This window comes from Oryctolagus cuniculus, chromosome 15 (assembly GCF_051225735.1).
Source record: "Oryctolagus cuniculus isolate XC-2025 breed Fujian yellow rabbit chromosome 15, ASM5122573v1, whole genome shotgun sequence".
NCBI lineage: Eukaryota > Metazoa > Chordata > Mammalia > Lagomorpha > Leporidae > Oryctolagus > Oryctolagus cuniculus.
In genome coordinates, this window is record NC_142881.1 from 60,762,153 (window position 1) to 60,782,336 (window position 20,184).

The 20,184-nt window shown below is 52.8% G+C and overlaps 1 protein-coding gene across 2 annotated transcripts in view; it reads left to right on the forward strand.

The window, feature by feature from the left end:
* Positions 1-20,184, forward strand: part of HKDC1 (hexokinase domain containing 1) — a 48,635-nt gene that overhangs the window by 2,358 nt on the left and 26,093 nt on the right. The window contains exons 2-7 of one of the 2 annotated variants that reach the window (XM_070057778.2): positions 2,652-2,814; positions 10,597-10,745; positions 10,837-10,956; positions 16,085-16,180; positions 17,491-17,593; positions 19,174-19,357. In XM_070057778.2, the coding sequence (XP_069913879.1) occupies positions 2,652-2,814; positions 10,597-10,745; positions 10,837-10,956; positions 16,085-16,180; positions 17,491-17,593; positions 19,174-19,357 (815 nt within the window). The remainder of the gene's footprint in view (positions 1-2,651; positions 2,815-10,596; positions 10,746-10,836; positions 10,957-16,084; positions 16,181-17,490; positions 17,594-19,173; positions 19,358-20,184) is intronic. The other variant, XM_002718444.6, reaches the window with a different exon arrangement.

Sequence of the window (20,184 nt, forward strand, 5' to 3'; positions counted from 1 at the left end):
ATACCCACCTTAAAACAAAACAGGAGAGAAAGAACAGAGAAGCCATGCTGGCAGCTTCTTTTCCAATTCAATATATTGATATTATTTGACCTATTGATGGCCCTGGCCGGATCTGGTCACTGACCTGAGATTGGTCATCTGAAAGAGCAGGGCAGTGAGGCTTCCAACGTGTATTTTTTTTACTGTCTAGCGAGTCAACATTACGAAAAGGTGGAAATGTCCCCTTTCCTTGCACCCCCTGTCACGTTTGCTTTGTGGAAGCTCTTGTAGTCTCTCATCTCCACGTACATTGTCGCAGTTACCCTGATGGTGAGCTGGACACAAGCTCCCAGTCTTGGTACCTTTGTTATTACTGGGTTGCTTACCAACATTTCTCAGTAATTCTCACTGTGACATCTGCCTAGCATTTCATCAAACGGATGTACCATCATTTATTCCACCTTTTCCTTCTTATCCAACCTTGGGATACTTTTAAACATTCTTATATGTTGCCATGGTAGACGTTGGTCTGTATTTATTGTTCTCCATATTTGGGGTTATTTCTCGAGTTCCAGAAATGAGACCACTGGGTCAAGGACTCTTGTTTTGTGGTCTGAGACCTTCGGACCCCATGGCCCCCTGCAGCTCCTGCATTTGTAAGCCAGCAGCCAGACTGGACATTTTTACCTTTACTCTTCTAAGTCAAATAAGCGACTTGACGGCTCTCTTGTCTGGAAGCTGTCAGCTGCTGCAGTGTGCGAGTCTTCTGTGACATGAGCCCCCTGCCCCAGGGCCTGCGGTGTGTGTCCCTGGTGGCACGTGCCCCAGATCACCTGTTTGGATTTAAAGGGCAGCTTTCTTGTCTCAGTGTAACATTTCCTCCTTTCCTTGCAGCTATCAGACAAGATGCTGTGGGAGATACAAAGAGTAAACCAGAAACTGCCCGAATTGTCCTTTCTGTCCTAACTTTAACTTACTGAGCAACCCAAAGAGCTGACCCCGCTCAGCTGCAGCTGCAAACCATCCCAACAGGCCCTGGCACATGGGGGAGGACAGGAGGTAGCCACCCGGGGAAGCTCTTTGTCTTCTAGGCTGAGCAGAAATGATTGGTGGGCTCAGGGGCACTGTCTAAGGGGCTTTGGGAAGATAAAAGATGAAGTTCAGTTCCCACGCAGGGCAGCCCACCCTTCCCCAACCCCAATTACTGCAGTCACGTCCCTCCCGTCCAGTTTTCAACATCGTGTGTGGCTGTGCCAACCAATTAGTCGTGATGAGCCCGGGCTGAGCAGGAAGCCCTTAATAAAGCCTGACCTGGTTATGTCCCTGTCTTCCCAGCTACGCGGAAAGCGCAATTGTCCTTTGTTGTCAGCGGTGCTCTCCTGTGTTCTGGCCATGAGGCCATTTTGCTGTCGTCTCTGCATGAGCCCTGGACTGAGCTGGATCTTCTTGTCCCCTAAGGCCTGGCTGATGCTGGGCACCCGTCCTCGGACAGAGATGATGTGAGCCCCGTGGTTTTCATGTCATTTGGCTGTCGGACTTGTGGATCCCACATGGAGCTTTGAGCCAAAACTGGGCTCTGGGGGTGTGGAGTGTAGGGGCTGCTTCCCACTCCCAGTTCTGCTCCGCTGGTGCTGCACAGTGGCTCTGAGCCCATGTTCCTCATCTCTCAACCAGGGACGGTGACTTTGGCCTTACATAGCTGGAGCCTGGATGAGTTGACACACATGAGAGCACTTTGCAGATGGCAGCCTTAGGAAAGAAGTGCACTTCCTCCAGGAATGTGCCTGGGGTCGAGCTTCCTGTGACCTAGAGGAACGGAGAGGGTGCTAAGTGTACAAAACAGGGCTGGCAATTCAGAGCACGTATGTCCTGCCCCTCCCGTCCCCTTCCACAGTCTGTCCCATTCCAGGGAGCCCTGCCTGGGGAGGCAGAAGACCCCCACCAGTCAGTGAGCATGAGCTTGGGGAGGGAGCTCTTGATGTGACATGCCGCCTTCAGGTGGGCTGAGCACAGACTATGTGATTGTATAACTTCCCTCCTGTGGAATGGCGGTCCTTTGCCCCACTTTTTGGTGACTTGAATCACATCCACTCATTTCCTCCTTTAAGATTTGCACTTCACTGCAATGGAACCACCTCAGTTTAGCCAAAATGGAGATTTAAAAGGACTAGATCTTAGAGATTACAGCTGGAAATGGAATTTAGCTCTGAGCTTCCCAGCTGCCAGTAAATGAAAGGAAAGAGCTTGGCTTTATCTGCTTTCGTCATTGGACAGAAGAAAGCTTCCATGTTTGGGAACTGAGGATTCAAGCATGAACCAGTTTATTGTGGTGGACAGGCAAGGGGAAAAACTGTGACGGCCTGGGACTGGGAGTCCCGGAACCTGGACACTTCTTAGCTTGGTCCCTCTGTTGTCCCATCAGAAACATGGGAGAACCACATTTCCCGTGGAGTTCACTGTTTGAGGAATAGTCCACACCTTTCTCAGCTCCCCATTCCATTCCGGTCTCCCAACTCTGTACTTTGTCCCCAGCCTGACCACTGGGGAACGCACGCCGTGGGCCCACTGCAGAGTCAGGAATGTGGCTTCATGGCGGGCGTGGGGAGTTACAGCCTTGACTGGAGGGCAAGCTCGCCAGCAGCCAGCCCTGGCCACTCCGGTGTCTGTTCCAGGTGGACAGGTTCCTGTATCACATGCGGCTCTCTGACGAGACCCTATTGGACATCATGGCGCGGTTCCAGGTTGAGATGGAAAAGGGCCTGGCAAAGGACACCAACCCCACAGCCTCGGTGAAGATGCTGCCCACCTTTGTCAGGGCCATTCCGGATGGCTCAGGTGAGTGGGGCTGGGGACTGCCAGGGACCCCGACCCCGGCTCCTCTTGGCCTCCTCCAGTATGCCCCGGCTTACCTAGGCCTCTCTCATACCCCCTCCCTCTGCCTCTGTCCTACAGGACCCCTTTTGTCCCACAGCCCAGAGTGCCTTGTTCTCTCCCTGTCTTGGCCTCCTGCACCTTCCCCTGGTGAGCACTAGCTTAGACTCTCAATCCCAGCACAGAGATCATCCCCGTCCTGGGCCAAGTGCCTGTCAGGGCCTTCGTCATCCTCCTGTGGGTGAGAGCCTCCTCCTTGAGGCCAGGATCTTGTTCCCTGCCATGTTCCCAGCTTCTAGCAGCATAGCACCTGATGCACACGAAGCCCTGGCATGTTTGTTGAAGGGACCATAAATGGCATTTCCCAGGTGTCTGGATCCTAGAGTATTCATAGCAAGTAATGGAGGGCAGTATGATGCCATTGAAAAATACTAAGTGAGATCTGCTTCTAGCTCAGCTCTGTCACTCCTCAGTGGCATTCGGCAAGTGTTTAACCTCAGTTTCTCCATCTGTAAAACGGGAGAGTTGGACTGCATATTCATTTCCTGTTGCAGCTACATCATCTCACCACAAAGGTAGTGAGTGAAAACAACGTTGATTTATTCTGTGACGGTTCTGGAAGGCAGAACTCTGAAACAAGTGTCAGTGGGCTCCGGTCAGGGTGTTGGCAGGGCTCCTTTCCTTCTGGAAACTCCAAGGAGATTGTGTTTCCTTGACTTTTCTCCTAGAGGCCGCCTAGCTTCCCCTGCTCATGCTTCTTCCTGTCTTTAAATCTCTTGACTCCGACCCTCTGCCTCCCTCTTCCGTCTCTAAAGGCCCTGTGATGGCAGTAGGCCCGCTTGGTTAAGCCAGGATAATCTTCCAACATCCAAGTCGGCTGATGAGCAGTTTTGATTCCAACTGCAACCCTAGGACTGGGACGTGGACATGCCCAGCGGGGGGACAAGGGGGTGGGGTGGGGGCGCATTATTTTGCCTCCTGCAGCCTAGAGCTCTTCAGAGGGGATCTATGGGGTCCCACCCAACTCTTCCATACTTAGCCTCAGTCAGAAGCTCTAAGAAGGAGAAGAACTGATATCTTCTATTGTCATGTTTTGCTTGGGACTCCCTGTGTCACACAGTACCCATGGAACCCTGTGAGTAGCTGTCAGTAGGACAGGTGACAGCAAGAGCCTTCCCCAGTGCTCAAACAGGCTTCTGCAGTAGCCTCAGGCTCTTTTGGAGCAGGGACTAAAGCTTGGGGGGCTCTAGGATGGGGTGAGGGAGCCTTCCATTAGATTAGCTGGGTTCTAGGCTCCTCTGGGGTAATGCAGGGGTCAAAGGAACTTGGCTCTGCTGGTCCGAAGGCCCCTGGGACACTTGATAGGAATATCTTGCTCTCTTGCGGCAGATGGATGATAGGGGTGGCTGTGAGCCCCCCCACCATGGAGGAACAGAAGCTCTTCTTTGAATTCACAGCCCTATCACTGACGCTGCTTGATGAGAGTGCTAAGGGCACTCTGGTCCTTAACAGTGCATTTAGGGCCATTCAGAGGAAGCACTGAGTCATGGGGTGTGTAGGGACAGAAGGGAATGCCAGGGCTAAGTCCTCCTGGCTTCCGGAGCTGCGGCCTCTCCTTGGGATGCAGACAAGGTGTGTCCCAGAACCAGGAAAAGTGGCCTTGGATGATCTGAAGGCTGTGGGGAGGAGGTGCTTTCCTGGCCCTCCAGCCAGATAAGTTTAGAAGCGAAACTGGCTTGAGGCTAGCACTGTGGCGTAGCGGGTAAAGCCACTGCCTACAGTGCCGGTATCCCGTATGGGCACCAGTTCAAGTCCTGGCTGCTCCACTTCCAATCCAGCTCTCTGCTGTGGCCTGGGAAAGCACTAGAGGTTGACCCACATCATTGGGCCCCTGCCCCCATGTGGGAGACCTGGAGGGAGTTCCTGCTCCTGGCTCCTGGCTCTGGATTGGCTCAGCCCTGGCTGTTGCGGCCATTTGGGGAGTGAACCAGCAGATGGAAGACCTTTCTGTCTGTGTTTCTCCCTCTCTCTGTGGCTGCCTCTCAAATAAATGAACCTTTTTTCTTTTTTTTTTCTTCAAAAAAGAAGTAACTGGCCAAGGTCTTTAAAATTTTTGTATTTAATTGATTTGAGAGTCTGTCTGTCTATCAATCAAGAGACTTTCCCATTTGCTGGAGAATTCCCCAGATATCTGCAATGGCTAAGGCTGACGCTGGCAGCTAGGAATTCAATCCAGGTCTCATACATGGGGAGGAGGAACCCAGTCACTTGTTTGTTTGTTTATTTTTGACAGGCAGAGTGGACAGTGAGAGAGAGAGAGACAGAGAGAAAGGTCTTCCTTTGCTGTTGGTTTACCCTCCAATGGCTGCTGTGGCCGGCGCGCTGCGCTGATCCGATGGCAGGAGCCAGGTACTTATCCTGGTCTCCCATGGGGTGCAGGGCCCAAGCACTTGGGCCATCCTCCACTGCACTCCCGGGCCACAGCAGAGAGCTGGCCTGGAAGAGGGGCAACCGGGACAGAATCCGGTGCCCCGACCGGGACTAGAACCCAGTGTGCCGGCGCCGCAAGGTGGAGGATTAACCTAGTGAGCCGCGGCGCCGGCCTGGAACCCAGTCACTTGTGACATCACCACCACCTCCCAGGGTCAGCATTGGCAGGAGGCAGGAGCCCTGGCTGGGACTTGCACCCAGGTACTAGAGTGCAGGACACAGATGGCTTCACTGCTAAACACTAGCTCCCAGCTGAGCAGGTTTCAGAAAACTCATCTTGCTCAGGCCAGGAGACGCCTTCGTCACTCTCTCAGGACCTCTCTTCACAGGAGTCTCGCCTGTGATTCAGTGGTGGTGTGGTCCCTGGGTCAGGTGCCCTTGGTGAACCCCAGGACCACTGTGCTCCCACTGTCATTAGTAAGAGGGAGTGGCTATTAGTGAAGGGGACACGGGAATCCCCCTGACAAAAGTTGGAGACCTTAAACTACTGAATTAAAGTGGCCAGAGACAGATTAATAGGAGAAAGGGCATACACATTTATTAACATGCACATGTGCATGGGAGCCATGCAACAAATGAAACATGGGGCAGACATTCAACCTAGTGGTGGGATGCTGGTTAAGTTGCCTGCATCCCATGCCAGAGTGCCTGGGCTTGATTGCTGACTCCAGCTTCCTGCTAATGCAAACCCTGGCAGGCAGTAGTGATGGCACAAGTGATTGAGTTTCTGTTGCCCACATGGAAGATCAGGATTTTGCTTCTGGCTCCAGCTTCGGCCTGCCCCAGTCCTAGCTATTGTGAATCAGAAGATGGGAGCTTTCTCTCTTCCTCTCCTTCTCCCCCTCCCTCTCCCTCCCTCTCTCTCCCCCTCCCTCTCCCCCCTCCCCCTCCCTCTCCCTCCCTCCTTCCTCTCTCCCTCCCTCTATCCCATCTCCCTCTCCCCCTCCCTCCCTCCTCTCTCCCTCCCTCCCTCCTCTCTCCCTCTCTCTATCCCATCTCCCTCTCCCCCTCCCTCTCCCCCTCCCTCCCTCCTCTCTCCCTCCCTCTACCCCATCTCCCTCTCCCTCCCTCCCTCCTCTCTCCCTCCCTCTACCCCATCTCCCTCTCCCTCCCTCCCTCCTCTCTCCCTCCCTCTACCCCATCTCCCTCTCCCTCCCTCCCTCCCTCCTTCCTGAATTCCCACTCCCACTCTCTCTCAAATACATACATCCAAAGACGTATGAAACTCAAAGAAGAGCCAGATGATTGAGGCTGAAGAGCTTCCCCAGGGAGAATGGACAGTGACCTGGGACAGCGTTCCCCTGGGCTCTCGGATGCTGTTCGACTTTCAGTCTTCTCCTCTGTGATAGGAACTCAGTTTTCCTTGGTCAAGGGAGTTGGAACAGCACTGTTGAAGGCAGTGGTGTTCTCATTAGTGATGAGTCATCAGGTAGAGAAGGGAGCTTCAGAGGAGACCCCTCCCCCCTTGGCTGCTCCCCGGCTGCTCTAGGTTGAAGTCCAGAATGGCATGATCTGGAGCATTGTTTCTGATCCCAGCGTTGGGATCTGGTGAGGTTGTGTGCGTGGAGTGCTATGAGATCTCTGAAGTGTGAACCTGGTTCTCTGTCGCGCTTGTGAGCTAGTGGTCAGTTCACGATCCTCAAAACCAGACACGTGGGGTCCTCCTAACCGCTTGTGCATTCTGTTAGAGTTGTCTGCAGTTTCTGGAGAGATCCTTTAAAAAAAATTTTTTTTTATTTATGTAAAAGAGAGAGAGGGACAGATCTTTGATCCACTGGTTAACTTTTCAAATGGCCCTAACAGCCAGGGCTGGGACAGGCTGAAGCCAGGAGCCTGGAACTCCATCCATGGGTGGCAGGGACCAAGCCTCTGGGCCATCTGCTGCTTTCCCAGGCACAGTAGTAGGGAGCTGGATGGGAAGTGGAGGATGCTGGCATCGCAGGCACAGCTCAACTTGCTGTGCCACAACAACGGACGCTGGAGGAATCCTCTACACTGCCCACTGTGGTTTCTCCTCCCTTCCCCAGAACCTACCTGAGAGGACACACCCCCTGTGAGCCTCAGTGCCCTCCCAGCCTTTAGGCAGTGGACTGTTCTTTGGAGTCAGGAGCCCAAGAGCCTCATGAGTTTTGTTATCATTTGTGCTTTCTCTACCTGTCATGGAAGGCCAGGGTGTGGGAAGCACTTACCACGCGATCACAGAATTAGGATTCTTTGGCCCAGCCCCAGCTGGCGCTTTCTTTGACCTCTGCCTCCAGGTAGCCAAGTGGCACATTCGGCCTGAGGTCATCTGATGAGCCCAGGGCTCTGCAGTAGGGTGGGGATTTCTGACTTGCTAGAGCATAAGATTTAGATTGACCCTAGGCACACGGTTCCCCAGGCCTCTGCCTGCGCAGACCTGGCTGCCCTGGAGTCCAGATGTCCAGCTGCTGTGAGCCTTGGAGAGACACTTCATGTTGTCCCAAGTCATGGGGCACCGTGTGCAGGGCATGGATTTAGGGGATGGGGAAGGAGCAGAGTACAAGGCCTGGCAGTGGCTTGGGAGGAGGAGGCCGGACGTTCCAGACAGGGCATGAAGGCTGGATGCCCTGCAGCAGTGGGTTCTTGAAAGAAGACTCCACAAACTGTTGAAATCTTTACTTAATGTATGCTAAACTGATCTTCTGTATATAAAGAGAATCGAAAATGAATCTTGATGTGAATGGAAGGGGAGAGGGAGTGGGAAAGGGGAGGGTTGCGGGTGGGAGGGACGTTATGGGGGGGAAGCCATTGTAATCCATAAGCTGTACTTTGGAAATTTATCTTCATTAAATAAAAGTTAAAAAAAAAAAAAAAAAGAAGACGACTCCAGAGCTTGGGAGACTGTTTCCTTAATCATGTCTATAAAGACCCTGAAGGCCTTACCACCCCCTCTCCCTCTTCCTCTGCCTGGGCAGGGCCTTCCTCCCCGAGGGTCTGGTCAGCTCTTTCTTTGGGGTTAGCACGTTTCCTCCAACCTGGACTGCAGCCCACCGCCTCCGGGCTGTCCAACCCTCTGTGTGTCTTGGTTGGCACCAGAATCTCGGTCAGACATCGGGGCTCCCTTGCTCAGAGTCTTTCTTTGGCTCCCTCACACCTTCTGGATAAAGCCCGAGCTCTTCCTATCCTTCCCGCTTTAACCCTTCCAGCCTCACTTCTGCACAGCCTCCCTCCTGCCACAAAGGTGCAGGTGCCACCCCTTCCTTCCTTGGCCCAGGGTTTCCTCCCTGGGGATGCCTCCACACTGCTCTGTCTGCTCCCTGGGCTGCCAGCTGCCTCTGATGTCTGTCTCCCATTTGAGTGCTTCTGCCCTCGTTTCCCACCATCAGAGTGCTGGGCCCACCCAGTGGAAATGGCCTGCTAAGTGGCTGGATTTCTGATAGACCTGCAGGAAGCACACAATTCTTTGTCTTTGCCTTGCTGGTGCCCGGCTGATGTTTACATGTGGAGGCTGTGGCCTGCTCTGCTTCTGACACATCGCAGCAAGGTCTGGGCATCTGCTTTTGCTGGGAGCATAGGAGATGCTACAAAAAGCTGTGTAGGCTCAGCCCCCTGAGTCCCTCACTGAACACTGAGTGGCTCCGTCAGGCTCCTTTCAGGGCTGGTCTGAGAGAGGAGATGCATCAGCTTCTCCACCAATTCCAGGAGGCTGCTCAAAAACCAGAGCTGGGGCTGGCTGGCCGGCTCGGTCATGAGGATCGCACACCCTTGCTGCTCTCTCTGTGGTCCATAGACCATCAGCAGCAGGTGCAAGCTTGTTTGGAAATGCAGACTCCCAGGCCCCACCTCCCTTGGATCGCAGCCTGCGTGGTAACAAAAATCCAGAGGCTTGCTTCTACCTCTTTTATTGTGAGGAACAGAGAGACCCTCTGGAGCATGGTCAAGAAAGGGTTTGCTGTACCAGGACTTGGGCCAGGGAGGGGCACATGCAGGATCTGGTGAGACTGAGGGCAGGAAATGTGGTGTGTGTAGGGCGTGGGAAGCAGCTTCAGGAGTGTAGTCCCCCCCCCCCCCCCACCCCGCACCACTGGGCTGCTGCTTCTCAGTTGGTACCACCTGCTGGCCACTTCTCTGTTTTGTTTCATGTTTTGCAAGGAGTGACTCTGGCTGCTTGGTCCCTGAGATCTAAGCAGCTGTGGCCAGGGGTTCATGGTACCAAGCAGGCCTCTCGAAGTGCCAGGATTGTGAGTTGGAGTCTCATGCAGTTCGGCCTTGGGGCATGAGCTGGGAAGCGTGCCTGGTCCCTGCAGCCATTCTCAGGTACAGCGAATTCTGTACAAAGGCTGCGTGGCTCAAGGGTGTGCGCTCCTGGGTTTCTGTCCCGTGTGTGTGGCTGGCAGTGAAGGTGCTGGTGGATTGTGAGCAGAAGTTTTCATGTTGGCTGCCTCCCCTGCACATGACCTGGCCACTTATCAACAGCATCTGCCTTGGGCTGGGCTGGGCTGGGTTGCGTTCCATTCTCTGCTTCTGGCACCTCAAGGGCCATCCTTCAGCCCCTGTCCCTCTCACCTCCTGATTTTCCCTCTGCCCGTCAGATTGAGGCTTGTGTGAGGCTGGTTTGTCTTCCCTGACCACTTCCGCCTTCTCCTTCATGCCCTTGTCTGAGTCTCGGCATGGTTGGGGCCCCAGTCCTCTGTATTCTGTGCTAGAATAGGCACCAGCCTCACGGCCCTTCTCCAAAGGAACGGGCTCCTTCCTGACACTGTGGCCTAGTTTGACAGGCTCATCCTGTGAGGCAGACAGGCTAGGATCCACCCCAGCTCTTCCTCTTGTTATTTTTTGTTTGTTTGTTTGTTTTCTATTTAATTGAGAGAGAAAAAACAGAGTGAGCTGCCATCTGTTTTTCATTCCTCAAATGCCCACAATGGCTGGTGCTGGGCTGGGGTCAAAATCAAAAGTGGAGAACTCAGAACAGGTGTCCCATGTGGGTGGCACAGACCCAGCCACTTGAACCATCAGCTGCTGCCTCCCTTTTGTGTATTGGTAGGAAGCTGGAGTCGGGGCAGGAGCACTGGGACCCAAACCCGGCTACTCTGACGTGGGATGTGAGTGTTTTCATTGCTAGGCCAAATGCCCACCCCCTGGCCGCATTCCTAAAGCCTCTGCAAGTGGATGTGATGATACCCAGCTCATGAGGCGGCTGTGAGATTTAATGATGTCGCTCGTCTGTCCCACTGCTGACACAGAGCTTGCCACTGAGTAGACTAAGTGAGCTGTAACTGTTACGTTTCTTAATAGAAAACGGGGAGTTCCTCGCTCTGGATCTTGGAGGCTCCAAGTTTCGCGTCTTGAAGGTGCAGGTCTCCGCAGAGGGGAAGCGCAGTGTCCAGATGGAGAGTCAGTTCTACCCCACGCCCAACGAGATCACCCGTGGGAACGGCTCCGAGGTACCCCGTGGGGCAGGGCAGGCCAGGCCCTGGCGGCCTCTGAGAGTGACCCTGCCTGAGCCCCGCGTCCTGTGCGTTCTCCTGTCTGCAGCTGTTTGAGTACGTAGCTGACTGTCTGGCCGATTTCATGAAGACCAAAGAGCTGATGCACAAGAAGCTGCCGCTCGGCTTCACCTTCTCTTTTCCCTGCAGACAGACCAAGCTGGAGGAGGTAAGGCCGGAGCCCAGGAGGGGGGAAGCTGGGCAGGGTTGGGCAGGGTTGGGGTTCTAGGGTAAGAGGAAGTGGGCCTGGCAGGAATGAGGCTGGACACGGGCGAACAGCAGGAGCTTGCTTATTTGATTGATTGTCTTTTTCTTTAATTTTGCACTCAACGTGGTCACAGCAAAGGGAAGAAATTTTTTAAAATATTTTATTTATTTTGAGAGATAGAGTTATAGACAGAGGTCTTCCATCCACTGGTTTGCTCCCCAAATGGCCGCAGCCGCTGGAGCTGGGCTGATCCAAAGCCAGAAGCCAGGAGCTTCTTCCGAATCTCCCATGTGGGTGCAGGGGCCCAAGCACTTGGGCCATCCTGTACTGCTTTCCCAGGCCATAGCAGAGAGCTGGACTGGAAGAGGAACTGGCACCCATGTGGGATGCTGGCAACACCGGCTGAGGCTTTTAGCCCACTATGCCACAATGCCAGCCCCTGGAATGGTTTTTCTCAAACCTGGGTGTGCATCTGAATCCCCTAGAGGGCTTATTAAACACAGATCGCTGGGCCCACCCTGTGGTTTCCTAATGTGGTCTGCAGCCAGGCCCCAGGTTTGTATTTCTAGGAGGTGCCTGGGAGATTCTGAGGCTGCGGGTCCGTGGCCCACACTTGGACCCCCTAACACAGCTGCCCAAGGTGACAGCTCCAGGAAGCTGCCTCCCTGGTGAGCCCACAGGAGGAAGCTGGAGGTAGGGTTGCTAGAGTGAGCTGTGTCACCAATTCACCGCTATGTCTCCACTTTTCAGTTTATAAACAGGGCAGGCACTGAACCTGCCATTAGGTGAATTTGTCAAAGTCAGTGAGGGGATGTGGACTAGGACGCTGAGCTTGCAGGGGCCAGGGGTTACCATCAGTCAAGTCTCACCAGGCCGCTCCTGTGTTGGGTGGTGGCCCCCAGTCTGCTTTGCCTTCTGGTTATAACCCCCCAGTCTGACTGTCAAATCATGGCCTTCATTGAGGTCATGATCCGCCTTGGGATGGGTTTGATGGGATTGGTCTGAGCCACCTGCTGTTGTGAGATACTAGAAGGGCTGAGCTTTCAGGACCACAGACCTGGCTTTGAATCCCAGCTTGGAGCAAGAGGTGTCCCTGCGGACGATTCCGTAACTTCTCATTTGTGGAGCAGCGATACTAATGTCTCCTGGGCTGACAGGGCGGTGTGGGAGTGGGGGTTGGTGTGGGGGAGTTGGGGCTGGATGGAGCATTTGTAAAATGCCAGACACTGCCTGGGGCCTAAGTGTAGCTGCTGGCTGCAATAACTGTCTTTGTGTTAACTGGATCTGTGTCTCTGTGTGTGTTTTTAATTTTTCTTCTGTTTAAAAGGGGGAGAGACAGAGAGAGAGGTCTTCCACCTGCTTCTTCACTCTTCAAATGCCCAACAATAGCCAGGGCTGGGCTAGGCCAAAGCAGGGAACCCACAACTAAATCTGGGTCTTCCATGTTGGTGGCAAGGACCCAAGAACCCAAGTAATTGAACCATCACCTGCTGCCTCTTGGGGTACACATTAGCAGGAAGCTGTATTAGAAGTGGAACTAGGACACGAACCTAGGCACTCCCATATAGGAGATAGCCATCCCAAGAGCCGACTTAACCATGGCACCAGGCTGGTGCCGCGGCTCACTAGGCTAATCCTCCGCCTGCGGCGCCGGCATCCCAGGTTCTAGTCCCGGTTGGGGCGCCAGATTTTGTCCCGGTTGCCCCTCTTCCAGCTCTCTGCTGTGGCCCGGGAGTGCAGTGGAGGATGGTCCAGGTGCTTGTGCCCTGCACCCGCATGGGAGACCAGGAGGAAGCACCTGGCTCCTGGCTTCGGATTGGCACAGCCGTAGCAGCCATTTGGGGGGTGAACCAACAGTAAAGAAAGACCTTTCTCTCTGTCTCTCTCTCACTGTCTAACTCTGCCTGTCAAAAACAAACAAACAAAAAACGACATGGCACCGAACGCCCAGCCCTTTGTGCTTTGGAGAGCAAGTGCTGTGGTGTGTGATTCTTCTCCCCTCACCCTGCCCACTCCAGGGTTTCTCTAGAATACTGTTGTACTTGGTAGGGCTTGGTAGCTGGCTCGTGATTGAAAGGTGCAACTAATCATTTATTTAATCCTATTGAGTGGGGGGTTTGCCATCATCCCTACAGGAGAAAGGCTGAGGTTTACATTCGCATTCTTTTATAAAGAATAGATCGGGAATATAATGGAAAGTTTTTGGAATGTTTAGGTTAGGCCAAGGGGAGCTTTGCTCTGGGCTTCGCTGTTTTTTTTCTGGCCCTGGGGAGGCAGCAGGTGATGGCTGCAGTGCTTAGGTCTCTGCCACCCGCATGGGAGACCTAGCTGAAGTTCTGGGCTCCTATCTCTGGCCTGGCCCAGCCCTGCTGTTGCAGGCATATGGAGAGTGAACAAGTGGATGGAAGATCTTCATCTACCTATCTGTTTCAAATAAATAAAAAAAATTTTTTTTAATGTCAGCAGGTGCCTACCATTAAAAAGCTCTTTGACCCATTTTCTGTTCTTTCATGATAAGGATTTTCAAGTAACATTTGAACTAAGGAAGGAATCTAGATTATACTGAAGAAGGGAGAAATACTTTCTCTCATCGAAGTCTGGTTGAAATACTTGTATTTTATAAATTTTCCCGATAGACTACCTTGCAAGAAAGTTCAGTAGAAAAGCTCCAACCAACAAAAAACTCATTCATAACCATAACTGAACGTGGTCCCCGTGGGAGCTCAGGAAACATCCCCTCCTCCTTGTCACGGTTCAGTAAAGGAGTCGACTGAAGCAGACTGACAGATCAACAGGAGAGAAGGCAGACACGTGCACAGTAGTCACACAGCGCAGGGAATGGAGGAGGGCCAGGTGGCAGGTCAGGGAGAAAGACGTGGGCTGCAGGGGAGGTGAAGTATTGTTAGGGGAGATGAGTGGTTCTGAAGCTGGGGACAGGGATCTGGGACAAAGTTCACCTGGGCGTACATCAACTCTGGAGTTCATCTTCTATAGGAGCCGCCGTGTACATTGAGAGGGGAACTTCAGAGAAATTCCTTCTTGCACCTTAGGAGAACAAGAGGCTCAGGAGATGGGGGAGGGAAGTCCGAGAGATCTTGAGGCTGCTTCTGGAGTCCAGCACGATGCTTCGGGGTGTCCTTTGCTGAGTCCCAGCAGCTTGAAATGTGTAGCTCGTCCAGCATGGCTGTGCTGCAAGGTGGATCTTGTGACACTCAAATAAGGGCTTCTGGAGGAGGCGGGGTCCGTTCAGCTGTGCACGTACAGAAGAGGGTGGGAAGAGCAGTGAAGGATGCCTTCACGACTGGGAGGGCTTCTTTGAGAAACTAAAGATGATTAAGGAAGATGAAGGCATGGGAATTAGAGGAGGAAGCCGCTTACTTTCATTTATTTGAGAAGCAGAGAGAGCAGACATGGGTTTACTCCCCAGATGTCTGCAGCAGCTGGGGCTTGGCCATGCAAAGCTGGGAGCCAGGATCACAGTCTGGGTCTCCCCTGTGGGTGTCAGGGACCCAACTACTTGAGCCTTCCAGGGTCTGGATCAGCAGGAAACTGGAGTCGGGAACTGGAGCTGGGTGTGAATGCAGGCACTGGGATATGGGACACAGGTAACTTACCTGGTGTCTTAACTGCGAGGCCAAACACCTGATCCTGTTTGTACATTTTTAAAATGGAGAGACAGAAAGGTTTTAGCCAAGGAGAAGTGTGTGTGTGTGTTCTGATGATAAGATATAATGTTTTTGGAATAAAAAAAAAAGTAGAAGTTGAAAAATTCAGAGGGGAAATAGAAAGCACCTCTGATCACGACATTGAGTGAGACTCTCAACTAGAATTGTGGGGTGCCCCCTCCAGTCACTTTTTTTTTTTTTTGACAGGCAGAGTGGACAGTGAGAGAGAGAGACAGAGAGAAAGGTCTTCCTTTGCCGTTGGTTCAACCTCCAATGGCCGCCACGGCCAGCGCGCTGCGGCTGGCGCACCGTGCTGATCCAGTGGCAGGAGCCAGGTACTTATCCTGGTCTCCCATGGGGTGCAGGGCCCAAGCACTTGGGCCATCCTCCACTGCACCCCCGGGCCACAGCAGAGAGCTGGCCTGGAAGAGGGGCAACCGGGACAGAATCCGGTGCCCCGACTGGGACTAGAACCCAGTGTGCCGGCGCCGCAAGGCGGAGGATTAGCCTAGTGAGCCGCGGCACCGGCCTCTCCAGTCACTTCTATGACAAACACTGATATTGTGCTCTCCAGATAAAAACAGATATACTTGTATACTGTTGTTTTTCCCCAACTTAGCATTAAATGGCAAGCGTCAGTCCCTCCCTTCCCTATTCTCCCACCCCACATCCCAGCACCTTTCTGGATAAGGCAACTGTAGCACAGCTGTCGCTCGTGGGTCCCCGTTGTCCGAGCCTCGGAAGGCGGCAGTTAGGGAGGTGCCACACAGTGGTGCTGAGGTGCAAGGAAAACACCTGGTGGTGTCAGAGGTGCCGTCGTCCCTGGGCTGTGCCCTCCACTGCGAGACCTCCCCCTCCACAGCTCCTTTCCTCGTCTCTAACGAGGGAGTGGATGGGGGTGGTTGTGAGCTTGGGCTCAGCAGCCCTGGAGCGATTCTGTTAACCTCCTGGTCCTCTTCCAGTCTGAACAATTCTATGCTTATTTGCTGTCTTGTACATGAAACTTTTGGAAAGCATGATTTTTAGGCAAATAACTGATAGTGCAACTTGAGAACCATTTCTCCAGGTTGAATTGTTCCCGAGGGAATCCCGTAAGGTAACTGCGTGTTCGTGGTTCTGCCTGCCAGCCACATGTCCTCCATGTGTGATATGCAGCTGCCGTACGCGAGGTGTTTTCATCAGAGCATTTGGTGAGGGAGGAGATGGTTCCATTTTAACCCTTCAGCAGTTGCTCTTTGTGCCATCATGATGTTTCAGTCTGTTCAGATGAGAGTAATGCAGGCATTTAAGTGACTGGAAAAGGCCTCTGAAGCAATGCAAAAAAAAAAAAAAAATTAGGGGGATGCAGTGTAGAGGGTGGGGTATGTGGTGAGGGTGGCAGCTGTGCACTGTATCATGAGCCCTGGGCTTGTGTCTTCTCACAGGGCGTCCTACTTTCATGGACCAAGAAATTCAAGGCACGTGGCGTCCAGGACACGGATGTAGTGAGCCGCTTGACTCAAGCCGTGAAAAAGCATAAGGTGAGGAGTCGCCTCCCCCAAGTCCTAGCCTCTTTCTCCTGGGGGCCTCGTGCTGTGCCTGCCTGGAAGGAGAATCCGAGGGGTGGGTGTGAGGGCCCTTCCTGCTGTAGTCCAGATGTATGTAGTTCAGATATGGCCAAAGTGCATGAGCCCACGGGTGAGCCATGTGCCCTTCCCTTCCCTGGGCTGCCACCGCCCTCTCAGGGGGTTTTGGGGAGAACCCACGCTGTGTGAGCCATCCCACCCCTCTCTGAAACTTTAAAAGATCACATTTCCTAATATGACTCTGTTCTGCTTCCCATTCTGTTCACTGAACATCGCTATTTATTGAATGTATCTTACGATAATTTAAATAACTACGAAAGCAAGACCTTGGTGAGCTGGAAAAGAGGAAAAGAAGCCCAAATTGCTCATTATCTCATCAGCAAGAGGACGTTTTTGGATGTATCCCCTTCAAGTCTTTTTTCTCTTTGAGGCTGGCATCCTGTTTCTCTCTCTCTCTCTCTTTTTTTTTTTTTTTTTTACAGGCAGAGTTAGACAGTGAGAGAGAGAGAGAGAGAGAAAGGGCTTCCTTCCGTTGGTTCACCCCTCTAAATGGCCTCCACAGCCGGAGCTATGCTGATCCGAAGCCAGGAGCCAGGTGCTTCTCCTGGTCTCCCATGTGGGTGCAGGTCCCAAGCACTTGGGCCATCCTCCACTGCACTCCCGGGCCACAGCAGAGAGCTGGCCTGGAAGAGGAGCAACCAGGACAGAATCCGGCACCCCAACCGGGACTAGAACCCGGGGTGCCAGCGCCACAGGCAGAGGATTAGCCTAGTGAGCCACGGCGCCGGAGGCATCCTGTTCTTTCATAGCCTGTATTTTTCTCTTGCTGTTTTCATTTTACTTGAAAATGTTCTTCCAAACCTTCGGGACCCTTGGTGCACTGACCCAGGTTGACTCAGTGGAAACCCTGGACGGGACTTGACTGAAGCTACGCCTGCTGGCTAAGCTGTCCCTGTGGGCGAGGACTCCGGGGTAAACATGATTCCGCAGTGACTTCCCAGGGTCCTCACAAGGGCTGCGGAGCCCCTGGGATGCTTGCCCCCATTTTCATTGCACAGAGACCCTCACCACAAAGCAGGAGCATGTCCCTTCTTTAGCTCCCCCTGGGGCTCCCTTTCCCTGAACCTGGTCGAAGGCCTGCTTCTCCAGGGCAGGCCCAGCTAGCAGCCTCCCAGCCAGCCACCTTCACTGTGCTCACTTCCTCCGTGGGGAGCGGTCCCCTCCTCCTTGCCACCCGCTGACCCTCTGTGGGACTTTGTGTTCAGCAGGACATGGATGTCGACATCCTGGCCTTGGTCAATGACACCGTGGGGACCATGATGACGTGTGCCTACGACGACCCCTACTGCGAAGTTGGAGTCATCATCGGTGAGTCGGTGGGATTTGCTTTCTGAGGGTTGGAGGAAGGGCCTGATTTCAGGTTTTGTTTCAGCAAAATCTAGGTAAAATCTGTGTAAAGGACATAGACACAGTCTGCTGAGAGAAGCAACATAGGGAGATGGACAATTACTATAGGCTGGGCATCCCTAGTATGAAATTCTGAAGTTTAAAATGTCTAAACTCCAAAAGTTTTATTTTTTTAATTTATTTTTTGTTTACTTGAAAGGCAGAGAGACAGAAAGAAAGATCTTTCATCTACTAGTTCATTCCCCAAATGCCTGCAACAGCTTGCACTGGGCCAGGCTGGAGCCAGAGGCTGAAACTCAGTCTGGGTCTTGCACATGAGCAGCAAGTATGTGGGCCGTCATCTGATGCCTCCTGGGGTCTGCATTAGCAGGAAGCTAGAATTGGAATTGGAGCCGGTACTGGAACCCAGGCACCGTGGGTCTTAACTACTCTGCCAGATGCCTGTCTCCAGTATCTGAAACTTCTTGAGCTCCCACGTGGTGCCTCAAATGGGAAACTCCACACCTGACCTCATGGGGCAGGTTGCAGTCAAAGTGCAGGTGTACCAAAAACACTGTATGAAATTCCTTTCAGGTTATGAGTATAAGGCATAGTATATGAAGCATAAATGAATTTTGAGATTAGACTTGGGTGTCATCCCCAAGGTGCCTCATTATATATATATGCAAATATTCCAAAACCCCCAAAATCCAAATACAAATATTTCTGGTTGATCGGCTCCTTCATTCATTCATAAGTGTTCACTGAGGGCCTGTTGGGTGCCAGGCCCTGCACTTGGTATTGCGGTCACAGGGGTGAGTCCCTGGGGAGGTGGGGGAAAGGCCACACAACTGAACTGGCGAGTGATTTTCAGTCGTGGTGAGTGTGTGGGGGTGCTGGTGCTGTGGTGTAGTGGGTAAAGCTGCTCTCTGTGCCTCCGGCATCCCACATAGGTGCCGGTTTGTGTCCTGGCTGCTCCACTTGCGACTCAGATCCTGCTAATGGCCTAGGGAAAGCAATGGAAAATGGCCCAAGTTCTGGGGGCCCTGCCACTGATGTGGGAGACCCTGATGAAGCTCCTGGCTTCAGCCTGGCTCAGCCATGGCTGTTGCAGCCATTTGGGCAGTGACACAACTGATGGAAGATCTCTTTCTATCTCTCCCTCTCTCTCTGTGACTCTGACTTTCAAATAAACAAACACAGTAAAAAAAGAAAGAAAGAGAGAGAGAGAGAGAGAGAAAGAAAAAGAAAGAGAGAGACAACATGGCAGGGTGAGGGGTGTCTGTGTGGCTGAGAATGAGACAGTATCATTCTTAGGCCACACATAATGATCAACCTAAAACTCAGCCTGCTGTTGACTTACTGAACTTCAAGTCCTGCCTGTGGCTGCCTTGACAAAACCAGGCTGAGTGATTTCCCAAGCCTCCTACAGCCTCCCAAGTGCTAGGGGCCTCCCAGAAGCGACAGAAGCACCTGGAAGCTGGGCTGCCGAGGGTTCATTCCGTCCCTGCCCAGCCAGGAGCGCCTCTCTGCTCACGTGTTCTCTCTGACCCCTTGTCCAGGCACTGGCACCAACGCGTGCTATATGGAGGACATGAGCAACATCGACCTGGTGGAGGGCGACGAGGGCAGGATGTGCATCAACACGGAGTGGGGGGCCTTCGGTGACGACGGCGCCCTGGAAGACATCCGCACTGAGTTTGACAGGGAGCTGGACCTTGGCTCGCTCAACCCGGGGAAGCAGCTGTGAGTATCTTCTTGCCAGATTCTGGGTGAGCACACCAGGCCATCCCCACTCCCTCTGTGCCCTTGATACCTGGGAGGCCCTCGTCGCGGCAAGCCATCTGTCATGATGAGTTTACAAGGCAAGACTTTATTCCAGTTTCACTGGACAGACGAGGAAATCAAAGCCAAGGAAGTGAAGTGATTAGGGCATAAATTAAGCTGGAACTCTAATTCTGATTCATCAAGATTTCCAAGAATATGCACAAGGCACTGGAGACAAAGGTGTGACCCCCCCCCCCCCAGGGCACGCGTCCCTCTCTTCTCTAGTTGGGCAGGGTCTTTTCAGCCTCGTCCCATCCTGCCTGCACTGTAAGTATCGTGGTGCTATCTGCTTAGCACTTGTCCCCGTGCTGAGCTCCCTGAGGGTAGCCACGTGGCTGATTGTCCTTTCCCTCCCACACGTGGTATCTTATACAATATTGCAGGCCAGTATTTGTTGAATGAAAAAAAATATTTTCAAAAAGTGCAAAAGTAAATTTAGGTCTCTAGAAAAGTTGAGAAAATAGTACAGAATTTCCCATATTCTCACCCTCTTCACTCAGATTTCCCAAGTAGCAGTTCTTTCTTTTTGACTCCTGTGTCTTTTTGACACGCTCCCATTGCTGTTGGGGTACACGTCTGTGTGGATGTATAGCATCACCTTTCAGGAACCATTGAGACTGAGTGGCAGGTGTAGTGACCATGTACCCTTAAATACATCAGGGCATATCATCCAAAATCAAGAACCTGCTCTTACATAACCACCACAGTCACTACAGTTAGACAATCAGTGCTGAGTCCTAGCGTCT